This window comes from Platalea leucorodia (assembly GCF_965183815.1).
Source record: "Platalea leucorodia genome assembly, chromosome: Z".
Classification (NCBI taxonomy): domain Eukaryota; kingdom Metazoa; phylum Chordata; class Aves; order Pelecaniformes; family Threskiornithidae; genus Platalea; species Platalea leucorodia.
In genome coordinates, this window is record NC_138858.1 from 31,523,156 (window position 1) to 31,539,035 (window position 15,880).

The following is a 15,880-nucleotide window of genomic DNA, read 5'->3' on the forward strand; positions in this document are numbered from 1 at the left end:
TTTAGACCATGATCTTCTATTTTGCTGACCTGAAGTAAATATTCCTCACAGGGAAAAAATGGAATGATTCCCTAGATACATTTGTTTTACTTGTCGTACAGGGATAGAAGTTGTGTGTTTTGTTAAACAGGGAATGTAATACATCGTTACTGCCACTAAAGGCAACTTGAGTTCTCTTTGGTTTTAAATCTGTTGTTTTGAAGTAAGATTAAGATCAGAGGTGCCATGGTATGTTGTGAAAACTAACATTCAAACTTGACTGTACACCTTCTGATGGAAATGGTAGTATTAAGTATAGGACCAAACTGTTTTAGAAAGTGTTTGAGCTGTGTGGGTTGTCTTCTGCTTTACCATTACATAAATAGCTGAAAGAGTGTCCTTTCATGAGCGAGGACTGAAAAATTGAGACATTAATTTACTGTACTTCCACAGGTTTTGTTTGCCAGCAGAACACAGAAGTGATGGATGTGATTCGGACAATTTTACTGATATCCGTCAGCTTTGTTGTCCTCTTGTCTCTTTTCGTTGCAGTTGAAGGAGTTGTGGATAACTAATTTGTTTGTCTTCTGTCTGTATGCTCAAATCCAAGCATGTGCATTTTCTTTCACTGTTTCTGCTTTTTGAAATATTACCCTAGAGGAAACTTGTTAGGTTTGCAGGTTTACAAATGTAAAAATTGGTGACTCACTTTTAAGTATTTGTCCTCTTTTCCAATCCTTCATCATATTTAATAGCCCAGGTTAGTAAGTCTTGTGGCTCCAGACTGTTAACAGTGATCAGAATTGCAAAAATTTCTCTGGGAGCTGTGAGGTTTTGGGGTCTTATTTTGGTTTCTATCTGTCTATAAAGTGGAAAAGTAAAATGAATTGGGGCAGCAGCATTACAGTTACTCTTTGCATGGGTAGCCCATGCAGAGGAATAAATAATAGCATGGGAAGAGGAACTGAATCCTTCTCCACCTTGCTGGTGCATGTGGCTTTCTGATGCTCTTGTGCTATCACATTCAGCTAAGTATGGTGCCAGCATGATTGCAGTATACCTGATGCTAACATTGGGCCACATTGGCAAGGCTTTTTTAATTACCTGCTTCCCACTGCTTATGTGTCTGTGTGTGTCTTGGCAGAACAAGGAAGGAAAGCAATATGCCTCGTTGTTTCCAGTGCTGCCTCTGGTGATGAGTGAGACCAGCAAGGACTACTTCAGCCCATCTGTGCCCAGCCCAAACCAAGTCCTGATTTCAGAATATAAAGTGTTGAATTATACCCCTTCCACAGTGCCAAAAGCTTCAGGGAATACGTTATTTGAGCGTCTTCTGCTACTGATGGTGTCTCTCTTAACAGAAACTTGCTGGTTCTGTTTTGAGCATTTGCAGCAAAAAGTTTGTGCGGATGCTTCCTTATGCTGTCTGTATATACACTAGGCACTGGATTATTTTAATTTTTATTTAGGCAGATTGCCACATGCTACTGAAAACTAACAAAATCCGCCAGGGGATATAGTTATTAAAGGATACTTTTCCAAAAAATAGCGTCTTTGACACTGTTCTTGTTGTGCTGTCTAGATCTCTCTCTTTCAGAGGAAGGAAGAGAGAAGAGAAACATCTTTAACATACCTTCTGTGTTGCTCAGCAAGTGCAGACAGTTAAATATGGGTGGGAACCACTGGTATCTTTTCATTCTCGCCCTGCTGAAATGCCTCTGGAGGAACTGTTGTTTTTCTGACACTGGGGGAGTTTGTGTGTATTGGCATTTGGGGTTTGATTTTATGGTTTGTTGATGTTGGTGACATTGCTTACAGTTTTGGGTCAGTGGGACTATTTTAATTAAAAAGTTTGGGTGGTGGAGGCAGCAGGAGTCCAGAACTGTGGGAAGTTAAGTTAACCTTATTTTGAATGGCTGGCTATTGGTGCTCTTCCAGAGCCTATAAATAAGAGGATCTTGTGACCTTTTTTTTCCTTTCTTACAACTTTCTGATTTCTCAGCAAGCTGTACTGAGACACCTGTGACTTTCTTGTAGCAAAAATATTTCCTACCTCTCACAATAGCATTTTGTAGGATCCTAACCTCTGAGGAAAATAGGGTGGGTTTGTTTCTTTCTTCAAATCATGTCTTCAGAATGCTTACACGGTTGTAATGATTTGGACGGTATTGAACTACAAGTGAAAAGAAGCAATTGGAAATACAAGTCATGTGTATCAAACTTTTTTTTATGCTCCTGCTTGGTGCCATGGCTATAGTCTAATCTTGAGAAATATTCAGTATTTTTTGCTTCCTGGGGAGCTTCTAGGGAAGGAGCTCAATCCTAAAGAAAGTTAGTTTTGGTTTTGAATGTTGCAGAGAAGATACCTTTGAAAAGTTCATCAAGTATGAATTAAATAAAGTGAAAGACACTTTTTTTTAATAGAGGAGGATATTTCTGAGGTTTGGATGTTTTATTCTTTTTTTTTCCCCTTTTTTCCTTTTTAAAGAGTTTGTGCCAGGAATAGCCAGCACAGTGGGTTTGGGGCAACTGGTACTGGGTGTAACTCTTAAATACTGCTGTTAATGTTTTTTCCAGGATAAATCAAAAGTATAGCACAGGAAATTTGTCAGCAAGTCCAGATTCCCTGTATCGTCCTATGAGAGGAGCTGTTTGTGACTTGAGGAGGAGGTTGGCTGGGAGTTGTTCTTGGCTCATTGCTCAATTTTTGTTCTTAAATCAAACGCATTTCTTCCCCTGTCTTTCAGATCACCAGGTTTTGGGATGTGCCTTACTGCAGAAACCATCAACGGCACTATTCTCAGTGCTGAGCTAGCCTCAAACCCTCAGGGCCAGGGATCAGCTGTGCTTCCCGAGGAACTTGGCCAGAATTGTGCTAAGCTGTTGCTTGAGGAGGTCTACAGGGTAAGTGGCAAATATATTTTGTGTGTATAGCTGTAGGGGAAGAAAGTAATATCATATTGGTAAAGGAAGAGGTAGTTTGAGGGCACCCTCAGACAGACTCAGATCCAAACAGAGAAATGATCTGATGCTGCCAGTGTCATCTTCATCCAGGTAAGGAGTGGTTTTGAATGGTTCCATTAACAGCGTAATGAGTTACTGGCCTGTGTTATTTCCCATGTTCAGGAGATGTTACTATGACTCATAATAGTGGCAAATTTTTCTTTTATTGTTGTGTATCTGCAACAGAATTCAGTTGGCTTCACATGGGCTGTTACTTTTTTTTAGTAATTAGTTGGAGGGGTAATAGAGTCATTGCTCTTAAACTAGTAGTTGGAATGGGGCATTATGAGTGGGAGAACATATGAGGAAGAAGAAGGGGAAAAAAAAGGCAGCTAGCCTCAGTGGTGGCTGCTTTATGGTGATGATGACAAAGTCAAATGTGCTGATATCTGTTAGTTGTATGAGGAATTGGCTGAACGGTTTGTTGGAAAGGAGCTGAGATAGTGTTTGCATAGGAATCTTAAGTGCGTCACAGTCTTCGGGAGCATCTTTTTTTTTTTTTGGTATTAAAATGTTTTTCATTTGTGGTGAGACTTCCAGTGGATAACCATCTTTCAGTCTTACAAATGATTTGGCAATTAGCATCATATTAAATAATTTCTGATTTAATAAAGAACCTACGTCCTTTTGTTGTGTATCTCCACAAATGTTAAAATTAAGTAGCTGTTAGTATTGACAAAACACATCTGGCCTTTAGGAGGCAGTCATCTACAAATTGTACTCACTGTTTTAAAAGAAGTAATTGCTCCGAACTGGAATAACCTGATAGGACTTTGCAAAGTATTAAAAATGTCATTAATGAGATTCTGTATTAGGTAATGTAGTCAATTATAAAAATATCCCTTAGCCTCATAAATCACATCCATACCTGTAGGAGATTGCTCATCTGTGCCCATGTGATCTTTTCTTTTCCCTGCTGCAAACCCTTCATCTGTCTGATTACCAACTTGCCCACTAGTTCCCTCTTCCATTAATATTTTGTCTTTGTTTATTCAGTATATGCACCGTGTTGCTAGAGGACTTTACCTTTCTAGCCCAGGGTTCTTATATCATAGAAACCCCACAAACAAATATTCTTCCTGGGTACAGTCCAGACCCCTTGCATTTGAAAGTCCAGCATGCATGGAGAATGCAGTCACAACTAGTGACTGAAACATCTGTCTGTTCCTACAATTATGTAGTGACAGGTAGCTATTTTTATTTGAAGGGTGAATTGTAAAATCTTTCAGCCCTGTCCCTCCTGCCCCTCCAAAAAAAAACCCCAAACAAAACAAAACACCAACCTAAAATTTGGTACATTTGCTTCTTTGTGTAAGCCTCTTGGAAAACATCTTCCGGTAGTCAGATGATTGGAAGCATCAAAAATCCAATTTCCACATACTTTTATCAGCAGCAATAGGTATTTTTTTTTCCTTTGAAAACCATCCAGCACTTGACAGATTGAAACTAGTGAGGGAATTTGTCCAGATATTATATTTTCTTCAGAGTCAGATTTCAGAGAGCTTCCAAATTAGAGAGGGCTGGAAAGGCCTGAACCAGGTGATTTTCTGCTTTAATGTACTGCAGCCGTTTGAATGTGATGAATCAAATTCTGTGAAGTACCAGGACAGCGGGGATCTCGGGACAACAGAAAAAAAGTGTTTCAGGAGGAAACAGGGTCAGGGAAGTCTTTGAATGGTAAAGTGATAGGCTATGAGGTTTCAGTGTCTTGGAAGATCAGATTCTGAGTGAGTGAGGTTGTTAGCTGTGGCCTGCTATGGTACCGCTGGTGCTCCTGGACGGCTCTTTTTTATGTGTAGGCCGCTTCAGTCCAAGAGTGACTGACAAGTGCTGAGCAGTGTACGGACTGCTTGTGGTCCTCCACTGCAGCAGCTCACAGTGGAAAAGTTCTTGTTTGTTAGCATTTTTGGCTATTGTGCTGCTTATCCACAGGAGTGCTCAGTCCTTGTTCGATGTTCATGAATTCCCGGCTCCCTCTGTCATAGGCAATACGGTGAGTTTTGTTCTGTAGTTTTCAGAAGGCACGCTTGAATTTATGTGTGACACACATGCTCACCCAGTGCTGGCCAGGAATTTGGAAAGATGGGCTTTCTCATTGATTTTGTTTTGTTTTGTTTCTTTTGAGCTTAGGTCAGTTTGACCTAGTGTTGACCCCAGAGAGGATATAAAAACATGGTGCAAAGCATGCAATGTTTGTTTAGTTTGAAGATACTATTTTTTTTAAGTTTCTTTGCCTAGATAAGATGTCTAGTGAAGCAGTAAAAATTTGGGAAAGCTGTGCATGGAGCAAGGATAGGTTGCTCTGAAGAGGCACCCATTAAGTCCCACTCTTTACACCAGCTACTCACTGAATACAGGGCTCAAGGAAGAATTTCTCTCCCTGTGTTTAGATCCTTTCTTTAGGAGATTGTTTCTCGAACTGTGTCTTTGCCTGTAGGTACGGTGCGGCAGGAGCCAGGGAGGGTTGACCAGAAAAGGGCATCCTGGGAGCATTGGAGATAATTCTCTGTAGCAGGGTTTTAGCTGTTGGGGTCACCCACAAATCTGCTGGAGTTCATTACTGTTTAAAGGGGCCCAGGGACATCTCTTAAAGTGCTTGCTTAATGCTTGCTATTACATGAACTTTACCACGTAGGAAATCAAAAGATTTGAGTCTTGCTATTGTAAGTGCTAAATGGTCCCTTTTACTAGGCCTTCAAAAAGAAATGAAAGAGATCGTATGATTCTTGGAATCAGTTGAGCTTTTTTTGTGTACATTTGTTGATGGAAAGATGTCAGAGCTAACTGACTAATTATAAGTGGCACAGTGCTAATTACAGTGGCCCTGAAAGAGGGGGCATGGAGTGACTGGCTAGCATTGTCTTTACAAATCCATGCGCAGTTCTTACCTAAGGTTAATTGTGTAAGTCCGATAAGGATTTTCCTCTTGTCTTTGAAAGGCGTTGGTTATGGAAGCTTTATATAGCAGGTGATGGGCAGAATGGAAAGGCCTGGAAGAACTGGAAAAGGAGTGAATGTTTATATTCCTTGTGATCATGAAAAATAGGGGAGGATGCAATACCTATTTAAGGCTGAGTTCTTTAATGAAGAAAGGTTGAGTTGTTAGGGGGACTTGGAGGGGCAGGAGGGGTAAGGCTGTTTATTTTATTTAACTAGAGCTAAAATGAGTGAAGCGTTTCACTGAAGGCTTAATTTTCAAGATGGCCTTACTTCAGTGTGACAAGGCTCTGCTCCATTCTTCGGGGGGGGAACCCAACCAAACAAAACCCCAAACCCTCTGCAATTTATGTAACAAATTATTGAGGCGTGCACATATGTACTGCACAGGTAAGGGAAGAAATTGTGTGTATGCCAAAATATAACCAAGATTAAATCAAAGCTGGGGTCAAGCTCAGAAGAAGAATCCTCTTCAGAACACTGTTGTCCAATACCCAGAGTTGTGATATTTGTATGTGCATGTCGACTGTGGTATTTATGTAACAACATTTCAAAATGGATGGGATTTTAAGTGATCTGTGTCTCCAGTTGTCACATCCAGCTGGATCTGGCTCTGTTGTTAGTGGAAACAATAATGGAGAAACTGCCATAAACTGAACTAATATGGACTAGAAGCTGCATCCTAAGTTGGTAACGAGTGCCAGCTATTTTGGAACAAATGTCAGTACTTTGGCTGTGACTTTGCCCATCCTGTTTCTCTTGGGAGGGTTGTTTTTGATTTCTGACTCTTGAGTAAGCAGCAGGTGGATGGAGAGAAAAAAGCTGACCTCCTTGGGAGCAGCATGTCCTTCATTTGGCACAAGTTACTGTTCTTGCCATCATTAGATTACAAGCAAATCACTTAATTTCCCTGTCTGGCAACTGCCTATGTGGGAATGAGCGTAACAGTGCATTGCTAATGCGCAACAATAGTGGGAACGACTGACTCGAGAGCTTATGTAAGCAGCTAGGACGTGATGGATGCATCATGTTTTGCTATATTGTTTAGGACATGGTTGTCTCCATGCTGATTGAAGCTTTTGTATAAATTTGGTCATAAAACCAGATGTTTTATAATGTTTTCAGCTTTAGAAAACAAAAACAAGCTCAGAAAATGTAAAGTTTTCATCCCAGTGATAAAGAGCATTTTGAATTATTAACCAAACTACAAATACAGAAAGTCCTGTGTCAGGAATATTCCTTACCAAACTCTCATCTGCTTCTTCTACATGTTTCAGATTGGCAAGTACAGGTGGTCAGGGCTGTGGCTCTAGATCACACCAGCAAATTCTGCAGGCACCCTGTTCGCTCAAGATAAAGCACAATTTTTATGAGTCCCATAGAGGTCATTAGGTTGAGTGCATGAGCTTCACTTTGGTATGACAGGTTCACGCAGTGAAAAGGGCAAGGGCCGCTGCAAGAGCATGTTGCTCAGAGTTAGGTCATGGTGGTGAACATAATGAAGATGCTTCCTTCATTGTGGGGTATCATTTATTGCATGAAGTGCAGCGGCTTTTTTCCGAAGACCATAGCTGAGACTTGTCACGCTGAAGCAAGGCCTTCTTGAAACTAAACCTTGGAAAATTAAACCTCCTCGGAAAGGTCCTCCTTTCTGCCCTCTTGCTAAGTAAATGTGCTGAGGTTGTCACATCATTGCGTTTTCTTAATCTATGTAGTCCAGAATTTATTTTGCCCCTCCTTTGCCTTTTTGGATGGTATTATCTCTTAAAATGATGACAAGTTACTCCTTGCCCACAGAGGTAACTGTCAGTTTACCTCATTAGAGAATTTAGTTTTAAAAGGATGAATTTTTTGTTTTGCTCTCTCCAGAGAGCCTGTTCAGAGGGCTTAGAATTAGGCCTGATCCAGCAGAAAACTGTTCACAGATTTCATGTGGCTGTGGATCAGGATGAATATGAGGACAGTCCGAAATAATGTCATGCCAGATATTTTTTCTATTTTCAATGTGTTTGCATAGTAATAGTTGGTAAATTCTCTCTACAGCAGTCTTGACTGAAAGTATCTATTTTAATTTACGTTCAAGATTTGTAAACAAAGAAAGCCTTCCAGTTCTAATTTACGTATGCATCATAGTTAACACCTTCCACGTGCAAAACAATTTACCATGCATATATGACTTACTATAGTCAAATATGTACAAGAATGTGTGTAGTTCTATGTCATTTTATGCATGGCTCTTTCACATAGCAATAAAAAAAATCGTCTCATTTTAAATATGGGGGAAAAATGTTCTACAAATGTAAAACCACAAAAGTTAGCAGCAAGGGCTTAGGTGGATGTGTGTGAAACAACTTTTAACTTGCTCTTTTGCATCTGCTAATGCTGAACTATTTGTCTGAATGTAACTTTATAGTTATCATAAAGTGCTGCAATTCACGGTATCTTGAAATGCACATGAACTGTAATTAATAGCTATTTTCAATTTAGTGCAAAGAAATTCTTCAGTGCTTGCATTCTGTGATCTTAGATGAGAACACATTGGGAGAGATGGGACCTTTAACGTGACCTCGTTACTGGATTTTGTTTTAGTTCTGTTCCTTTCCCAGCCTGCCATGTGAAATTAATTTGTCATTGTTACAAAATCTAGATTTTTATCTTTTTGGCCCTTGGAAATTGGGAGCAGTAATTCAGCCTTTTAAGCATATCTTTCTCCTTCATTACTCTTCTCCCGTCCCAATTTCTGGTTTGTACAGAGATTAATTATTAAAACGTTGTGGTTTGCAGGGAGGCTGTGTGGATTCAACAAATCAGAGCCTTGCTCTGCTCCTCATGACCCTTGGACAACGGGATGTTTCCAAAGTCCTGTTAGGACCTCTGTCTCCATACACGTAAGTTTTGTTCAGTTTAACTACCCAGTCTTGTTTAATTCGCTACTTTTATTGGATAGCTGTTTTTTGTATATGGAAGACTTTGCCTGTGGCTAGAATAGAACAACTTGCACCCATCTTCAAATGAGACAGGTAGTGTAAGTTACCTGGTGTTTATTTCTGCACGTTAGAAGATGGTTCCCTTACTGTCCTATATTATTCCTGGTTCTGAGAATTGCAGAGATGAGGTTTATTGTTGGTTTTTGGTCTCGGATTATATGTGTACATCAGTTTTATTTTTGTTGCCTAGCATACACTAGTGATCTCCTTGTAGCTGTGGCATTAAATGGCATGTTTCAAATGGCTAGCCAAATGCTAAAGCTGTGATTGTCCATAGGAAACAGCTTAAGAGTTGCACATGGAGCTATGCGCAACCCCAAAGGTTTAGCCCTATCAGGCAGGGGACTTCAGTCTGAATTTTTATTAAAGCTTTGGCTGTGGCTGGTAGTGGTTCAGAGCATAGAAAAAGACTAAATTTCTTACATTGCTAGTTGCAACACACAGCTTAGGGGAAGGGCATCCAGTATCAAAAATTTCATTTACTCTATCAGACTGACAACTGATTGACTAGATCACAGTTATTCCTAGAGACTGAGCAGCTCTCCTTTAAATGGAGGGAGGGTTGTTTATCTGACAATGGCATCAAATAATAAGAATATGAACTGTCCTTTTTCGGTTATCATGGTACCGGTGCTGTATACGTGAAAGGTACAGTACTGTGATAACTGAAGAATGGTGGTGCCATCACATGAGAGCTAGAAATTGCCTAACTGCTATTCTCAACCCCTGATATCTTGGAAACAACATTCATCAGGTTTTGAGGGGAAGACAGGGAAGCCTCCCATTGCACAGAGGTAAAGTAATCCCCTGTAAAGTAAGTATCCATGTGAAAGGCTTACCAAGAGTAGGTATCAGTGTTTGAAGTATACAGTTAAGCATGTGAAACAAACCAATCACTTGTCATTTCATTCTCCAGTCTTTTTTTTTTTTTTCCTTTTTTTTTCCTTTTTTTTTTTTTTTTGATGCTGTGAAAGTCATGCAAGCGCACTAGTTTATTTTGTAAGCAGGCTGATTTCATATGGGTGGGTTGTCACTTCTTCCAAGCTAGGAGTGCGCGGCAGAGATGAAGGTCAGAAGCAGACATCCTGAAGCAGCGTTGTGTCACATGAGATCATAAAATCTCTGATTCTGTGAGAATCTGTGACTCATCAGTCCTATGAGGACCTAGTCGGAGATCACGCAGCTCTGTCTGCAGCACCCGTATGTGCCCTCACTAAGGCAGCGCTTATGAGCCTGGGAAATGTGGCTCCCGAGCAACTCATTGGATGTGCAGGCTTTTGAAGTAAATTGCAGCACTGTCATGTTCCACTGCGTTGTCCCTTCTTTCCTCTCTTGGGGATGTGATATTTCTGCATTTAACACTTTCTACCCTGCAGAATCCAAAGCTATTTATAAGCTGTGTTACACTAGATTGCCTTCCCTGCCTAGCACAGCGTAGCGTGAATTTGACAGTTCAGCTGGTGGACGAGAGCACGGCGTGGCAGCATGGTGCTTTGGAATACATCCATCAGAATGAGGAAACCTCTGCCAGATTTACGTATTTCCACGGGAGATGTCCTTTGCCCCAGCTAACAGCATGGGAGGGAGAGGGGTGGGCAGGCAACACCACGAGCGGGGCAGTCCTGAGTGGCACTGGGGACACCAGTCCCGAAAAGACCTCTTGGCCTGCGGCCGTCTGGATTTCCTCCTCTCGGCTCACACTCCAGATTTCACAGAAATAGGCGCCCCTCTGTCAAGCTGAGCTTAAAATCAAAGGGAGGGTGCTGGCTGTGTTGCCACCTCGCAGAGACCGGTCTTGCGGGACAGGCTGGTCTGCATGCGGGTGCATTGGCCCGGGCCAAGGGGTGCCTGAAGGGGAGCAACGGGACAGCTCGAGTGCCCTGCCCCTCGGTGTCGCAGGGGCTTGGGGGGGGGGGCCGGGGCCGGGCGCAGCCCCTCAGGCGGGGCTGCCTCGGGCAGGGCGCCGCTTTCGGTCTTTCCCCGAGCCCTGCCCGGGGTGGGCGTGCCCGTCCCGCCCGGCACCCAGCCCCTCGGCCTGCCTCCCTCCGCCCCGCAGCCTGCCCGCTGCCCGTCGGGCCGGGGCCGGGGCCGGGGCCGGGGCCGGGGCCGGGGCCTCCCCGCGGCGCGGCGTCCCCTGGCGGCCCGCGCGTCCGGGCGGTGGCCGCAGGCCGCGCCCAGCAGTTGCAGGTCAGGCCGGGCCCCCCCGGCTCCCCCCGGGCAACGGCGTGGGGAGGCCGCCGGCGGGACGCTGGGGAGCGACACCGGGGCCGCCGGCGCTGCCGGGCCGGGCCCTGCGCTGTTCTCGGGGTGGTCGAACCGCGAAGGCGCCGCTGGTGCGCAGGTCTTGCCTCGCACGGATCTGAGAGCTGGTCGCTTTGCCCTGACAGCGAGCTGAGACACGTGAAGTGGTTGTGTACCTGTTGGTATTGCTTAGCAGGCTTCCGCGAAAAGACGGCACTTCGATAAACATACGTTTTACTCGTTTTTGTGTTTGGTTTTGGTAGTACAATGGTTTTTTATTTGAAAGTGGCTGGTCCTGAGGAAAACCTCCAGTGTGGCTCGTGTAGCTGTCCCTGGGCCTAAGGAACAGTGTTCAGCTCTGCCTTGTTCTTGCCTGAACACACAGTCTAAATTTCCAGGAAAATAAAACTTCTCTATGCCTCTCGCCTCTCCCTCAGTCCTCCAGTCTGTACGTGTGTGTTTGTATGTTTGTATGTTTATTATTCGAGGTGGAAGCCTTTCCACACGTGACCCATATCAGCCTCAGGCTAATACAGACCCGCTTTCTGCTGCACTTCTGTGACATACCCCTGCCTTTCCCCCCTCTTTTTCTCCTGTTTCCAGGGCTCTTGCCATTTGTGCTTCTACTGCTGCAAGACGGAGCTGGCCTCTTGCTGCTCCCAAATTCTCCCCCAACGTCCCCCGGCAGCCTCCCCTTCTCTCCCACAGGCCTTTCCTGTGTACCTGGGGGCTGTGACAAAGCCCTCTTGCTTTTTCTCACTCTACCTTTATTTAAAAGGGAGAAGAGGTAGAGAAGCACAGTAGTCCACGTATGTGCAGAGAGAGGTACGCGCTGAACTGATCCTACCAACATGTTGCAGAGTTTGCTGATCAGCTTTTAGGATTTTTCCCTGAGCCTCCAGCTCCATGCTGCCTCTGGCATTTGTACAGTTTATTCTATGCCCTCCTTGCAGGTCAGCACACCGCTCCTGCTGTTTTGGGCTTGTCTGCTTTCTTGTCACACTGCCAGAGCTCTGGGAAAGGACCCAGCTAAGGAGGAGGCTGGTGCAGAGCTTGTTGCCTGTCAGCTTCACTGAAGCATTTGTGCCAGCGTATGCCCATTTGCCTATTATAGCAGCAACCAGAAACCTTGCTGTTGGGGAGGCATGGAAGAAAAGGCACTTTTCAGTTCTTTCTTTCAACTGTTAATCCATTTGAGAGATGAGAGAGCTGGTGTCTGTGCTGAGGCCAGTTATCAGCCCAGGAATGTGAGGTAAAAGGCGTATATAGCATGGGGAGCCGTGTGCCCACATTCACCCTGTAGAGATATTCAGCTGACTGCCCCAGAGACCGCTCTCAGATCTTGTTAAGCACAGACCAGCGTAGGTAACAGCAGCCTCTCTTTGTCTGGCTCCTGCTGTTTCCCTCCTCTCTCCATGCATGTGCCCGAGCGCAGGAGCAGCAGCATGCCCAGCTGAACTGAATAAGGCAATTCTTGCTCCTGCAACTGTCGTCGTGCTTTTTCACAATTTCTATGAATAGGAGCTGCCAAGAGGCTTTCAGAGGCCTCATGATGTTGCAGTGGGGACAGTCCTATCTTCTTGGTCTCCTTCCCATTTTGTGGCTACTTTCTCTTGATTTGGTGTAGTCATGTAAGTGTGATTAGCTTGCGATTATGCTCTCAGCATGCAGAGCAGAGGCTTTTTCCAGATTGCCAGCCAAACAAATGTGTGGACTGGATGTGCACATGCCCTTTCTTTAAAGGTTAAACTTAACCTACAAAGGGCACATACCAATTGCTGCAGGAGATGAAACCTTAGTTCAAGACTGCAGACTTGCTTGTGGCCGTGACTGGAAGAGAAGAGACTTGTGTCAGGAGCAATTACCAATTTTGTATATATTTGTATATATATTTGTAGCCTTTTGGTGTAATTGCTTATTCCCTGTTTTGGGAAAGCCAATAGGAATGTTTTCTTGGCTGTTTTCATATTTGTTCTTTTTTTTTTTTTTTTTTTTTTCATACTTGTCAGTAGTTTTTCCTGTCACTTACCCTCCAGTCAGTGTGTGTTTAGGAGCACTGTGTCTGTTCAGTCTCTTCGTGCCTCTCATTCTAAAATGATGAAAGGAAAATTACCTTTTTATTTTTTTCCCCTGAAAATGAGAAAACAGGAAGAATTCTGAATCTGAATGTGATTCTAACAAAACAGTTATCTAAGAAGTGGACAAGTTAGTAATACAAATCAAACACATGTTTTAGGATCTGAGGTCTCTCTTCTTAAAGTATGCACCCAAGGCCAACCTTTTGGCTATCCCTCTTTACCTTTTATTTCTGCTTTAGACACTGGGGGGGGGGAGTACCACAGGTTGGTATGGGGCTCATATGGCCCTGATGGAGACTAAGTGACCCTGCCTGGCTACATCTCTTCTTTTTCCTTTTCTTTTTTATTCCCTCACCATTTTGTCTTGCTATGTTACCAGGCATTCCTTCTCTCTCTGCTCATACAGAGAGTGCAGTGGTTTCAGTAGGGGTCACTAGCCACTTCTACAACACAAGTGAGAACAATGTTTGGAGGCTGTAGGCTTGTTTCTCTGTACTAAACAATATTTTCATGTTCTATCCACTGTGCTTATTACTGGAATCAGCATTAGCACATACTGCTAATGGGCTTTCTGTTTTGTTTCTTAACCTCTGTTGTTTTCTCTCCCTCAGAATTGAGTTTCTGCGACACCTGAGAAGCTTCTTCCAGATCATGTTTAAAATTGAAACAAAGACCCCTGAGGAAGAGCACATGGGTGGGGAGAAAGTCTTAATGACCTGTGTTGGCATTGGATTTTCCAACCTTAGCAAAACTATAAGATAAGAAACATCTGCAGACTTCATGAAGTGCGGTGGCAGAAAAGGCTGCAAAGATCTGATAAAACCCGCCTTTCCCTGTGCTTATTCTGGCACAGGGAAACCAGCAACAATTCCAGTGCAGAGATACCCAAGCTTGCTGCATGTAAACGATAAAGCTGACTTTAGGCTATTTAGACTTGTGCTGTTAACAAATGCAATGCCAGTATTCTGTGCTGCATAGAATGGCTGGCTGGAGTCTCAGCTGGCTTGGGACTTTTTGCACTGTGTTCCACTGCAGGGGACACAAGTGCCTCATGTCCCTGTGCCCTCAAGCCTTAATGCAGTGGGTGCTCAAGTTTTGTGTATCTACAGACTTCACTCTTAGCTTTTTCTGAAAGGTTTAGATAGAGAGAGAAAACAAGATTGACCAAAACGAGCTTTGCAGTGCAAAACAAATGATCACAACAGAAACATAAGATTCTTGAGGTAATTGCAGAAACACTATTGGCATGGAAATAAAAGTAAAGATGTGACATTTTTTGTTTATACATGGCATGTGTATAGAATTTGTCAAATGCTTCACTCCTGCTTACGTTGACTAAATTACAGTTTCACAGGAAGAAAGAAATACCTGTCTTTTAATTTTCCTTAATGTTAGAACATTGCAGAAGAGATCACAGCCTATACTGACTTGATTTAGCCTCCTCTGCAAAGATGGGCATAGGAGGAGAAACCTCCTTGACAGATCTTGACTTACCGCATGTATTCTTTTTAGGGTTTTTTTGGTATGCCACACACTGAAGTTCACAATTACTTGTGAAAGGTAGCAAAAAAAGCTGTAGGCTTTGAAGGAGAAAAAGTTACTCAGTTACGCCATCACATTTTGTGCAGCTGCTCCCTTTTGAAAGAGGGGATAATGGTGTATGGGCACTGCTTGGACCAACAGGTACAAAAAGTTTCTGCTGGGATATAAATATTTACCCAAGAAAGGCTTTCAGTAGATTCCAGGCAAACCTGCTGAAGTTAATGCTGAGCTCCTGACACAAGGAAAGAAATTTATACTTGACTTCAGACTACACTCGTTGTGCCTGGAGTAAAATAAAACCATGTCAAAAGCTGGTATACATATAGAGCAAATAATAGTGACTGTGTTATAATGGTCTTACAAACTTTATCTGATGCCACTGTAAAGTGGGCATTACCTCTGTAATATGAAAAATGTATATTGGATCCAAAAGGACTTTGACAAAAAGTTAGGTATTTGATTAGTGTTTTATTAACTATTGCAGGCTGTGTGAGTCATTTTTGTACTGTGCTTTGTTCGTGTTGCAATCTGTCTAAACATGTTTTGGAAAAATAAAGTATTTTTTCCTAAATAAGGTTTTATTTCCCTTTAAAACAAAACAAGCAGCAACAACAGAAACCCCAAAAACCTTTTCCCCAGCCCTGTAAGATGGCACTTCAAAAGATAAATGGCTCTTATGAACTGATACATCAAAAGAACAGCTTTGAGAGTTGCGAGGGTGGGAGGAAGGGAGAGGGCGAGGCCCTTCTTATACTAGCTTTCCAAAATTTGATTTGCAGTTAAGGGAACCCTAAATAAAACAGTAGAATGTGAAATAAAATTCAACTATGTTTTTTAAATTTCAAGTTATATCAGGAGAAAGTATGTGGGCAAGGAAGAATTTACCTTGCTCCCCTCTGTCACCTATGCAATGAAAAAGCTAAAAACCCCAAATTAAAATTACCCTAAATACAGGGAGCCACTGATTCAAAAGGTGAAATGTACAAGCTGAGATTAGTAGCCACTAGAATAAAAATACAAAGCATACACTAATTAAAGGTACAAGTTTGTAGCACAGCTCAGATTTCCAAAATTGGCCTAAGTAAAAATTCTGAAGTATTGGCACAACTTCAA

General features: G+C 42.8%; 1 protein-coding gene across 1 annotated transcript in view; it reads left to right on the plus strand.

The window, feature by feature from the left end:
* The window catches only part of RCL1 (RNA terminal phosphate cyclase like 1), a 29,301-nt gene extending 13,886 nt beyond the window's left edge, over positions 1 to 15,415 (plus strand). The window contains exons 7-9 of the mRNA XM_082336601.1: positions 2,727 to 2,883; positions 8,704 to 8,807; positions 13,837 to 15,415. Of these exons, the coding sequence (XP_082192727.1) occupies positions 2,727 to 2,883; positions 8,704 to 8,807; positions 13,837 to 13,987 (412 nt within the window). The 3' untranslated portion in view covers positions 13,988 to 15,415. The remainder of the gene's footprint in view (positions 1 to 2,726; positions 2,884 to 8,703; positions 8,808 to 13,836) is intronic.
* The last annotated feature ends 465 nt before the right edge of the window (positions 15,416 to 15,880 follow it).